This window comes from Mastigoproctus giganteus, chromosome 12 (genome assembly GCF_048544385.1).
Source record: "Mastigoproctus giganteus isolate SK-2022 chromosome 12, ASM4854438v1, whole genome shotgun sequence".
Classification (NCBI taxonomy): Eukaryota; Metazoa; Arthropoda; class Arachnida; order Uropygi; family Thelyphonidae; genus Mastigoproctus; species Mastigoproctus giganteus.
This window is the reverse complement of record NC_143586.1, coordinates 162947056-162960150: the sequence shown is the minus strand read 5'-3', so window position 1 is coordinate 162960150 and position 13095 is coordinate 162947056. Positions and strand designations below refer to the sequence as shown.

General features: G+C 38.0%; 1 protein-coding gene across 1 annotated transcript in view; it reads right to left on the bottom strand.

The window, feature by feature from the left end:
* Nucleotides 1-329: 329 nt before the first annotated feature.
* The window catches only part of LOC150077556 (uncharacterized), a 212398-nt gene continuing 199632 nt past the window's right edge, over nt 330-13095 (bottom strand). Inside the window, exon 10 of the mRNA XM_090386892.1 lies at nt 330-1180. Within this exon, the coding sequence (XP_090243018.1) occupies nt 347-1180 (834 nt within the window). The 3' untranslated portion in view covers nt 330-346. The remainder of the gene's footprint in view (nt 1181-13095) is intronic.

Sequence of the window (13095 nt, the reverse complement as noted above, 5' to 3'; positions counted from 1 at the left end):
TGTCATCTATTCTGAAGGAATGTTGAATACAAAAGTAGGGATAGGATATAACCTCTCCTATAAGTTTTTTTTTTTTTTTTTTTTGTGTAAATACATAAAATAGAGATACTAACAGTCTAATACAAGGCACACAGGGCTGAAACTGGCTTATGTTAGGAATTGATTAGGCCAGATTAATTCAAAATACTTTGATAAAAACACATTTTGAGTTTAAATTATATAAAATGTTCAGATTCACCAGAACGGATAATAACTTGAATATGCCTCTACATCAGGAAAAAATTTCCTATAGTACACTTATATAATATATTAAATGGTGAAGATGATACTCTAAAGAGCACAACAGTTAACTTTTAAGTGACTGATAATTATCTGAATGGGAGGGTGGTTGAGATTTTATGGAACAATGAAAGTCAATTTCTTTGTCCCGAGCACTCATTCTTGCAAGGTCTCTAGCTACCTGAGCAATAAAGCTATCCTGATTTGGCTGTTGATGCTGCAATCTAATAGGCATACTGTACTGTCGTGAAAAGTTGCCACGTGTTGTAGATGGCTGTCCAGAAAGTATAGGACTGGGAATGGGTGAAGACCAGGATGAAGTATCACCTTTCTGGATTTCACTGTGGAACATATCTGATGTCAGAATGTCTGAATGAAGAAACCTATTGAGTTGCTGGGTACTGGCAATTGGATCTGATAACTGTGTTCTTATGGTTTTAACACCAGGTGTATCTTCTGACTTCGAATACAAACCAAATAAACTGCCTTCAGATGTTTGAGAAATGGCAGGGGACTTTGTCCTCATCTGAGGACTGTTACTTTCACTAAAATGTGGAGGCTTCAGCAAATGCTCAGAGGTTATTTGGCCGGAACTGTTTGGGAGAGAAGGTCTCGTACATGATGGACTGCCTTGTTCCTGAGAACAGAGTTCTATTCGAGGGCTACCCGAACAATTAGGAATAGAAACTGAGGGGGAAAGTCCACGGTAGCTGAAACCTGAATTTGGGCTATTTTTCTGTAGGAATGGATCAAGTAACTGTGTGTAAGGAAGTGTACCTGCCATGTCTTCAGGAAAGGACCTTGAGGTAGTTGTAACTGGATTAGTCAGTTGTGACTCAAAGTTGAAAAAATCAGTTTGTTGCAGTGTAACAGGAACTCCTACATCATGTACTGGTGAAACCTGAAATTAAATAAAATTAATAAATGACACTATATAGGAATGGCACAAACCAAAATCCACCTAACATGATTGTTGCATCTCATGCATATAAGTGTCATTCTTAAGTAGTCAATACATGGGTGATATAAAAGTACAGTTACATAAAATTTACTGCATGATTCTGTTGACACACTGATTGAATCTGGGCTATTAGCACAACACGTAGTTTAAATAACCTCAACAAAAGAAAAAAAAAAAAACACTGTTTTTTTTTCTTGTGTTGTGGTTAGTTTATATACATGGAATAGATAAAATTTTGAAATTTGTTCTGATTTATAGATCAGTCCAAAAGTAAGCCATGAATTGTAGACTGCAGCATATTTAATGCACTCTCTCAAATATAGGTGGCAGTAAACGTGTTAAGATGTTTTTCAAGGGTCACTGATAAAAACTTCTTGGAAGTGAGTGGGGAGGAACTTGACTGAAACAAGAAATTTTTTTTAACTTGAATAACTTCACATAGAGATAAGGTTTAATATGGTCTCATTATCCCAGGGGCTCACATCTGTTATGCACTTCCTCCCTCTCTCTCTCTCTCTCTCTCTCTCTCAGGGTAACTTGGGAATTTTTTTTTTTTTGGCTGGTGCAGCATACACCTCAAGCTTCCTTGGCGAATAATAATAAAATAATAATTTACTATATATATATTCAAATAGGCTGCCACACATTCACGACTTACTGGTACTGCATGCAATCACTTCCTAGCAGTTCTCATGCATATAAAAGGAAGCTGTGCAAAAAATCCACCAGCAACTATGGCTGTACAAAGCAAGTTTTACTGACTTTGAATGGAATTAATTGTTTTAGTCAGGATAGCAGGAACATCTTGAAAAAAAAAAAAAAAAATGGATTTCACTAAAATGTTGTGCAAAACTGTCCCAATGGTGATTTAAGCATGGATAAAAGATGGGAAGGCATCATTAAGGAAGTGAAATGTCAATTGGCAATGTGCACTCTGCAAAAGGAAAGAATATAACCAGAGGAACTTTTATGGACTTAACACCATAGCTGAGTTAAATTAGTGCTTCAAGGCCTAAGCTGTTTTGGCCCATTTCAAAAACAAACAATAAAAACAGATGAGCAATGGCCGACCAAGAGTGCCAAATTAAAAATGCCTCCATGAAAAGTTAAAATATAGCTGCATAAAGCTGGATAACTATGCCAAGATTGCTGAGTACAAAGTGACATAACACTCCACAATGTCCGTCTAATTTTGTAGTGAGGGGGGACACCACAACAGCCTGCTGAGTATTGGCAAATGGACACATTCATATGTGGTCACAGCTAAACAAATAGTACCTTCTGGAGTATCCAAATCCAATGGCATAGCTGCCGACTTTTGATTTTCAAAAAAACCGGATATCAGGTAATTGTAAGCTGGAGGAAAATGAGATTTTTTTTACAAAAAGTGGGAAGTTTTAATTGCACTAGAAATTAAATTTCACTAACAGCATACACACATTTTACATTAAAATACAGATATAGTATGCTTCACCAGCACAGTACAGGATAGTATGCTTTTAAAAAATAGCTTACCTATGATTTTTTGTGGATTTCTCTTTGGATCTTTTATTGGACATTAACTGATGGTGATTGTTTCAACAGATGCATTTCAAGAAAGATACTGTTGCAGACTTTGTCCTCAACAGTGGACCTGCTGTTTAGACATTGCTTGTTAAGAACATTTCCAAAGCATCACCAGAAATAGAAGATTTGAACTCAATTTTTGTTTTCTCACCTGGTTAAATATTCTCACACACTCATCATTGCTATGAATAATTGTTAAATGCCAAACATGACTTGACATAATCTGTTATACTTCAAGCTTCCTTGTGCACTTGTTGGTTACCCAAACAAGGGCCTCTGTTCATCAATTCTTAAGTGTCTGGTTGGGTTTTTACACTGAAAGTGGCAGAAACTATAATGAAAAACATCTGTTGACTCATTTAGTTCTTTATCTTTAACAATGCCAAGGTGTACTGGAAAAAATTTCAAATTTGAAATTTTCTGAAAACCATTTCAAATTTCAAAATAATTCATGGCCATTTAATGAAGTTTGTACTATCTCAGCATTTATAAAAACACCATTTTTTCAATATGAACTTTTAAACTATAGTTATATTTAGTAATAAAGTACTTCCTCACTGAACAAAAGAACGGAATCTTCTCCTCTTGTCTCAGAGGTCTTCCAACTCAGAATAATCCTTCTACACTGCACGACAAAATTAACAGAACAAAATGTTTTTCATGAATATTTTATTGTGAAATGTCACCGAAGGTGAATATTTGATATAATAGCATCCTAGCATGCAAATTCTGAGTATCTAATAGAAATTGATCTAACACCTTACAGAGCCACACATTATGTAAATTTTTCATGCCTATAAAACACAGGTTGCAACCACATCACTTCACTCCCATTTTTTGGCTTGGTCAGTGGGATAGCCACATCTCTAGTACTCAGGATGGCAAGTCATTGTTGTTTACACGATTTTTTGAGAAGACAGGTCATTGTTGTTTACATGATTCTTTGAGATGGCAGGCTGTTGGATGATGTGAAGCCAGGCAGTTGCAAGTGGAAGTGATGAGTTGGCTTAATGTGTCATGCAGTGTCATCTCGGCACTATGGAAGCAGTTTCAGGAGATAGGAACCATTACAAGAGCTAGTCAAGGCTACCTGAGGGCTATGTCAACCAGAACAGACCGCTATCTGGTGCTAATAGCAAGACGGAACCTTATGATGTCTTGTCATAAACTGTCTCTTGCGGTTCTTGCAGCCACAGGTGAAAACATTTCCAACAGGACTGTGTCAAGAAGGCTCAAATCAAGTAGGCTCTACACAAGGAAGCCGGTGGTTTGTATCCCATTAACCCCAAACAACCACAGAGCTCATCAAAACTGGTACCACGTACATGTGATTGAACATGCTCTTACAAATGGGGTATAGTTCTGTTCTCTGATGAGTCTTGTTTTAGCCTACAAACAGATTCTAAACGTTATTTCATCTGGAGACAACGAGGAATGTGGTACCAACCCTCTAACATCAGAGAAAGTGACACTTACGGTGGAGACGGTGTTCTCATGTTGGGCAGAATAATGATCAATGGCTGCACCCTCATCATGTTTCAGATAGAGGTACTGAAAATGTGCAGAGGTACCGAGAACAGATCCTTGAACCCTATGTGTGACTATATCTTCAAAAAGGCCTTAAAACATTGACTGAAGCTTTCGGAGGCTTCCGCCTCCTTTCTCAACAACAATGATGTTTAAGCAACATATCCTTAAGTAACAGGCTCACAGCACACGTGGTTGACCAGGCGCATGCTCAATATTTCTTCCATACGATCCAGAACCGGAAGCGGCTCGGGAGCGTGGAAATATAAAACGCTCGTCTTTTGCCAGGACCACAGCTTCTAGTAGGGGGTGAAATCGAACACCCCTGTCCCTATTCATCCTTGACCGGGCGCATAGGTTCTGGGACCGTAAGTGGCTAGAGAGTTTGTGGATAGGCTCGTCTGAGAACAATAGTATGAATAGGGACAGGGGTGTTTGATTTCAACCCCTACTAGAAGCTGTGGTCCTGGCAAAAGACGAGCGTTTTATATTTCCACGCTCCTGAGCCGCTTCTGGTTCTGGATCGTATGGAAGAAATATTGAGCATGCGCCTGGTCAACCACGTGTGCTGTGAGCCTGTTACTTAAGGATGTGTTGCTTAAACATCATTGTTGTTGAGAAAGGAGACGGAAGCCTCCGAAAGCTTCAGTCGATGTTTTATCGCTTTTATCTTTATTGTATTTTAAATATTTTATTTATTTATATTTTATTGTATATTAAAGTTTCATCGTATATTTATTTTGTAAATCAGTCTTTTGCATATATCATTTTACAGTGTAGTATGGTTTGGTACATTTTATAGTTTCCAGTATTAAACCATTATAATTAAATGGTTGGTGTATTTGTTTTAAATTCTGGACCCTATGTGTGACTTTTTAGGGGTGAAATTGGGTCATATTTTCTTTTCACGAATGACAATGCCACTGTACATAGAGCTCAAGTGGTGGAGGAATATCTTGAAACTGAAGATATCCAACAACTGCCATGAAGAGCACAATCACTGAACTTAATTCTGATCGCACACGTGTGGGAAGCCCTTGGACGTTGCTGTCTCCTCATATCATCATTATTCTATAGTACACTATCATATCAAATTTTGTCCCACTTCACTGCAAGCTTCCAGAGTTACACACATTTTCTACATGTTCCATTAATTTTTGTTGAGCAGTGTAGTTTAGTCTGCTGTAGAAATCAACTTGCAAAATGGTAGTGGAAGATTTAAAAACTGTTGGTATAACAAATTTGAACATAACATACTTCAACAAATATAGGAGTAATGACCTCAGTGTGTGGATGTGAGGTATCTTGGATTGAAAAGCTATGTTCAGATTTTTAAACACTTGTGTGACATTTAAAAGAAACAAGCAAATTATTCAAAATTATTCAAGTGAGAACAACATGAATATAATTATCAGTTTGCTTGGCCTGTTTAGAATTGCTTTCATCAGAAGTTTGTGATTCAGATGTTCTTCCCTTGAGTTCATTAATTTGTCTTGTTTCAAAACTTCTGGATCATGAAATGGATTTGAACATGAGCCAGTGCCACTCATTAGTGATCACTTGTACTTTTTAACCTGGTAACTCTCAGAAGTGTAAAATTTAAAGTTTTGAAATTTTCTGAAAAATATTGCCATTTAATGAAGTGCTGATATGGCTTTTTCACCTCGTCTTTAAATAGACTTGTCAAATGTTGCCTCTGTTCTACCAATCTAGTTAAATATTTAAGCAAAGAGAGTATTCACTTAAACCGAGGAAGAGGAGGAGCAAGAGTTTTTGCTAATGCCATTGAGGATGCATTAATGATTCGGTGATTTTTTTTGGAGAGGGATAAGCTGGCTCAAGATTGGTTCAGGACAGTGGCATAGGACAAAATTACATTTGCAACCACTCTGAGTGTACTTGTGGGTAACTATTAATAACTTTAAACACTGAAAGGGAAGGCATAATAGAAATAAAATTCTTCAGCAATTGAACTGAAGAGCACATGAAAAAAACATTTAAGTAAGAAGCAATAAAGGCAAAAAAGCATCAAAAGCAATAAAGCTAAAAAACTTAATTTGTCCAGGTAGTAATTGCATGAATTTTCCAAACAAATTACAGCAGACTTTCAGAATAATGGCACCTTTGGGGATTCAAGGTGCCATTATTTAAATTTTTCTGTTATCTAGAAAGTTTTATTTTTAATATATTTAATGCAGAAATAATGAGGCTAAATAATAGATAGATTAAGAATGCAATTTTATTAACTGCACATAAAACATAAATATGTTGATGATCCAATGTTATATTCTGCCATCAATACACTCCTGCTTATGCCCCGTTCTATTTTCTTTATTATATCAAGTTTAGCCTGCCCGGTAGCACAGTGGTATCATCACTGTCTTCCCCCACACCAGGTGGAAAAGGTTGGGTTCCAATCCCTTCGACGATGCGAGGAACTTTTATGGACCTTTTTCACTCCGTGGCTGAGTTAATCAGTCTCACGCGTAGATATCAGTGTTTTCCCCCCAGAAACTGAGGTTATTCGTCCAGCAAAACAAGCAAATCGATCAGAGAACACACTCAATTTACAGACAGAATACACATGGGTATATCAATTAATTTTCAGGGTGACCCTAATGTAATAGTTTGAATTATATTATTTGTTGCTAGGCTTTAATGTTTTTCTTCTTTTCTTCTCTGTATGAGGTTTATTGACTTTAGGAGCCATAGTGAGGAGTTTTTAATTTAAAATAAATATAAAACAGTGGTATAATTCATAATATCAGTAGAGAATTCACTTTAAAAATGGTGAACGTAAACAAATACAGTAATCACGTGACTTGCCATTTTCTTTTTTTCGGCACTGCAAGACATCTACGCTGCATGTAAACATCCAATCTCAACGTGCCATTAGCTCGAATGTGCTGTTATTTCAATAGTCTACTGTAAATGAATTTGAGCATTTAATCAAGTCAACTAATTCTGATGTGGATGGGCTTACTGAGATGTGGTGTCACTCAGAGATACAAGACGAAGAATTTCATTTCAGTGAATACTGAGTTTAAGGCAGATAAGGGAGGACAGAAGGATGATGGAGCGATTTTTCTGATCATGGTAATGCAGATGTTGTGCCATTGTAGTACAAAATGACTTGTAGTAAAGGGAAAGAAATAACATTAGTGTTATGATATAGGCCAAATTACTCTGAGGAGTATGACAAAAATCTCTTTAGCCAATCTGAACGGGCTGGAAAGTATGACCATCTCATTACAAATGATTTCAACCTACCTCTTGCAGAATGGAACATGTGGACTGAAAATACACTATATGGTAACAGGTTTTGAACACACTGGATGAATGTAACTTATCTCAGTAAGTCCAAGAGAGCAAAGGGAATCTAATATCCTAGCCTAGATCTAGTTCTCAGTATGGAGCCTAAGTGTATCAAAAACTTGAAAGTGAGACAAACAAAGTGGTCAATAGTAGGCAGTGACCACAATACTATAAAATGGATTGTATCTAAAAAAAAAATCCTATGTAGTGAAAAGGTAAAGATGAGAGATTCTATTTCAAGAGATGGAACTATAACGGAATGAGATGTTTTGTTGGGCTTGATTAACTGGAGTGACTACCGTATGGCCTCTGATACAAATATGGTATGGAAAACATTTGAGAGATTTATCCTTGAAGCCATAAACATATTCATACTAGTGGTCAAATTCCATAAAGTAAGATGCCAAAATGGATGGCAGGTGAAGTTAAGAGTTTGAGTGAGCAAAATAAACAAGCAATGGACAATTACAGACATTCAAATTTGTATGAGCATTATAAGAGAATATGTAAAGAAGACAATGGTGGGGTAAGGTGAAAGCTCATTATGAAAAAGTGCTGGCAAAGAGAACTAAGACAAGGGATATCTCTTCTTTCTTGTTTTCTCATATGTGAAGACAAGAAAGAAGGGAGCAAATTCAATAGGTCCCTTAACTGGCTGCAGTGAAAGGTCCATAGAAAGCCTGATAGAAATGGCAGATGAGTTGAACAGATACTTCTCATCAATATTTAGTATCAAAAGCAAGTTCAAAACTGGGAAATTAAGAAATCAGACTGCTGTAAAATAAGTAATATGATGTTCTCTGACAGGTACTTATTAGAAAAGCTACTGAGATTAAAGGAGGGCAAGACTCCAGGGAAAGATGGTATATATATTTAGTTGTAATTAAAAAGCAGCATATTAGTAATTAAGTACTGTACTGTTTGATCCAGAAAGTTAAATAAACGATAAATGACATGAAGCTTTTAGGGTTAAATGGACCCCTTCATCGGCAGTTCTAACAGGATAAAGATGTTAGAGACAAAATTTTTAATGAATATAGGTTGTGCATGCAGTGATGCATGCATGAGATTAAACATTCAACTACTGCTAGTTGCTGTTCATTGTTGTTGCATGGATGTGTGTGGATTTGCTGCCATATCTGTGCAACAACAATGAGCAGCAACATAGTAGTTGAATATTTAATCTCATGCATAACTCTGTAATCATTAAAAATTTTGTCTCTAACGTCTTTATCCTGTTAGAACTGCCGATGAAGGGGTCCATTTAACCCTAAAAGCTACATGTCATTCTGGATCAAACAGTACAGTACTTATTTATCATCGTGGAATACATTACTACAGGCCCATTTATCTACAGCAGATTAGTGTACCAAACTATTGGGAATGGTAATGAGAATGTCATTGAACTCCACGAAGATTCCCTTATAGTGGAGAAATGCTAATGTTTCCCCAATCCACAAAGGTGGTGCCAAACTCACTGGCCTCTAGGTGAATATAGGCCAGTAAATTCAAATGGTCTATAGGGAAGACCATGGAGTTTTTTTTTTTTTTTTTTTATGTAAACCCCAAACACGAGAGGTGTTAGAATCTATAGCATCTAGTACCATGCTTGGGTTGGAGGTTGAGAAGACGAAAGAAGATATTTGTTGACATTGGACTTTGAACTTCTGTAGACTGTAATTTTCAGGAAATACGTATGAAGGAAGGTTGTTCCAGAAAATGGCAGTTGAATGAATAAATGAGAAGATGAAAAGTTGATTCTGTGGGTTTGAAGCTGGACAGTAAATGGATGTTGGCTGGTGGCGGCACATGTTTAGACTGTTTTGAAAGAGAGAGCGGAAATTATAGAAGCCAATTCAGAAGAACAGTGCCCATGGAAGTATCTGTAGAAGAGGCATGCAGCAGAAACAGTAAGTCTATGAGAAGGCGAGTGGAGAGACTCTGTTAAAGATGAATCATTAATTAACCTAACTGCCCTCTTCTGAATGGAATCAAGAAGCCTGAGAGAGGTTTTGCGGGCACCACCCTAGATGTGGGAACAATATTCCATGGCAGGGCGGATTTGCGATTTATACAGAGTGAGCAGCTGTTTGGAAGAAAAGTAACGCCGAGAGCGAAAGAGAAAACCAAGTTTTTTAGATGCAAAAGAAGCAATATTTGTAATGTGCATGTGCCAAGACAGAAGGTAATCCCCAAAAGGGATACATCATTTTGCCTAGAAATCGGAGTGTCACTAAAGATAAGCATAAGGTGCACAAGAATCCTTTTTGCGAGATATAAGACAAGACTGAGTTTTAGAAGGGTTGAAATCAACTAAGTTGTCTTTGCCCCACTGGAGAATTACCTGAAGATCGGCATTTAAGGAATTGGTAGCAGATTTTCCAGAAGTTGAAGCTGATTGAGCAGGACAAGGTTTCTCAAAATGGAAAGTGCAATGCAATGTGCTATCATCGGCAAAACTATGGATAGGATTTCCAGTCAATGGAAGAAGTCATTAATATACAAGAGGAAAAGAGTGGGGGAAAGAACTGAACCTTGGGGGACACTGGCATTAGTGGAGAAGTTAGAAGACAGAGAGCCATCTACCATCACCCTCAGTGAGCGATCAGAGAGAAAATTGGATAACCAATTACTAAAAACAGCTGGCAAACCATAGGATGGGAGGTTGTTTAGAAGACCTTTATGCCAAACACGATCAAAAGCCTTTGAGATGTCAAGAGCAACTACTTGTGTTTCACCGAACCTTTCCATTGAATTAATCCATAAATGGGTAACATACGCCAGAATATCACCAGTGGATCGAAACCGACTGAATCCATACTGGCGATTAATTGATTTCTCCATTAATTTAGAAAGAGCAGAAGTAATTGCAATGGGATGATAATTGGATGGGAGGGATTTTTCATTCTTTTTAGGAACTGGCTGGATATGAGCAAATTTCCAAGCAGAAGGAAAAACACCTTTGGGATAAGAAAGTGAAAAAAGGCGACAAAGAATAGGAGTAAGTTCAGGAGCACAGGTTTTGAGAACAAGTGGAGAAATACCATCGGGATCTGAAGCTTTCTTAGCATCAAGACTCGTCAAAATCCTTCTGACATCCTTTTGACGGAAGACCACAGGAGGCATTGAATGAAGTGTGTTGGGAATAGTGGGAGGTGTTTTACCAAGATCGTTAATGCATGAGTTGAAAGAAAAATGGGATGCTAGCAGGTCAGCTTTATCCATGGCTGAAGTGACAACCGAACCATCTGGTTTGGAGAGAGGTGGGAGCAGAGATGGGCAAAAGTTGCGGCCAATAGATTTGGCAAGAGACCAGAATGCTCGGCTACAATTAGGGCAAAAAGCAAGTTTTCTACTCTTAGCTTGTTCAAACTCTGGTTTGGACTGGTTAATAGCTGCTTTACAATTGTTGCGAGCTTTGATGTAGGCAGAAAATGAAACTGAAGAATTAGAAACAAGCCAATTACGATATGCAACATTCTTCCCTTGAACAGGCTTAGCACATTTATTGGAAAACCAAGGTTTAGATAAAGGACGAGATTTTAAAGTGGAGTGTAGGATAAAGGATTCCATTCCTCCAAGAATAATTTCACTGACACGATCTGAGCAAACGTTGACATCAGAACTTTTGAAACAGTAATCCGACCAAGGAAAAGAAGAAAAGAAGTCTCGCAGGTCATCCCATTTTGCAATCTTGTAATTCCAAACAACACGAGGTTGGGAATAGCCATGAGATAAAGGTTCCATTGGAGAAGAGACAATCACCAAGTTGTGATCTGAAGTGCCTAAAGGACCTCTCACTTCGACCGTGTACTTAGAAGGGTTGTTTGTGAGAAAAAGATCAAGCGTATTGGCTGTATGATTAGGATTGTCCGGTATTCTTGTAGGTAAATGAACAATCTGTGCAAGATCATTAGTAATTGGAAAAGCCTCAGCATCTCGACCTGCTGGGTTAGTGTGACTAGAAAACGGAAGCCAGCTGGAGTTGTGAACATTAAAATCACCAAGGAAAATTACCTCGCTGTTAGGAAAGTTGGACTGGAGAAAGTCAAGTTGCAAAGAGAGGAAGTCAAAGAGCTCTAAGTGATTAGTGGAGTTGGGAAAACAGTAGAGACAACAGATGAATTTGACACAATGAGGTAGAGAGATTTTAAGCCAGAGAAGATCAAAGAGAGGAGATTCCAAATTGCCAAGTCTCTGACAGGGAATAATAATAATTTATTATTCCCTGTCAGAGTACCACCTTTGAGGCGAAAAGAATCATATAGCGAATAATTTGGGCATCTGAGATGAGCAGTAGTTGAATCAACCGATAACTGAGAGTCTGTCAGAAAAGTACATGGGGTTTGGCAGACTGCAAGTGGAAATGGACATCGTTGAGATTAGAATTGAGACCACGTATATTTGTGAAATGAATCAGGAAGTGCTTGGGAGGTTTAGATCTTTTCACAGATAAGCTTGCTCTATTAGTTTGACAATTCATGGTGTATTCAATAGTAAGAAAAAGTGGGTATGAAAAAATGCTGTATGAAGTAATGAAATACCCAGATCCTTGACATAACGTGGCCTCAACAATGCTCCCCGCACATACCCTACTCGGACTCCCTCCAGTCACTATCTGGCAGAGTAGAGGTAGCAAGATTATTATTATTATTATTATTATTAATATTATTATTATTATACACTAGCTGATCCGGAAGCCTCCTAGAGAGTTACCAATAGGTTCGGTCCGGTGTACTAACTAACGGCCAGCCTGCGAACACCGTTTTAGAGCTGTACCCTCGAAATGTAAGGAATATTGGCTCTCACCACGATGTTCATCATAACCTCAAAAGTCATCAATCATACTGCATGATGGAAGATATGGGGAAGGGTTGACCGGAACTTAGCTCTAGAGACTAAACATGGGTTCCACCACTTCAAGCCTCCAATAAGCAAAGTGGTGGTATTGCACCGGTTGATGAGAGTCATCTACCACCTAGTACTGCCTGGTAACATAGAGGGGCTGCGTTCCTCCATGTGGTGTGGGTGCCACACCTCGACCCCTGCTTATGTTGATTCACACCTGGATGGTCACCCACCATGTACTTGTGCATGGAGGTTATACCCAGGATTACTAACAGTCCCACCATCATGAAGGTGCAAGCAGAGAATTTGGCTGTCACAGACCATCCGGACTTCGCTGAAATTGGGTCCACTTGACTTGAGTGTTACCCAAATATCAGTTCCATCAGCGTTTTAGACTCACAGGTAGCAAGTACAGCTTGTCTGGCTTATCTGAGAGAATGTCTGTGACAACTTCAAGGACTAAGTTTATGGTTAAGGATAATATTCAGGACCATCTTAACAATGCCAGCATCTTAAAAAAAAAAAAAAAAAAACACAGCTTGGATTTGTTAAGGGAGGCCATGCAATTAGTAAATTACTACGATGTAGTCAGTTGGATG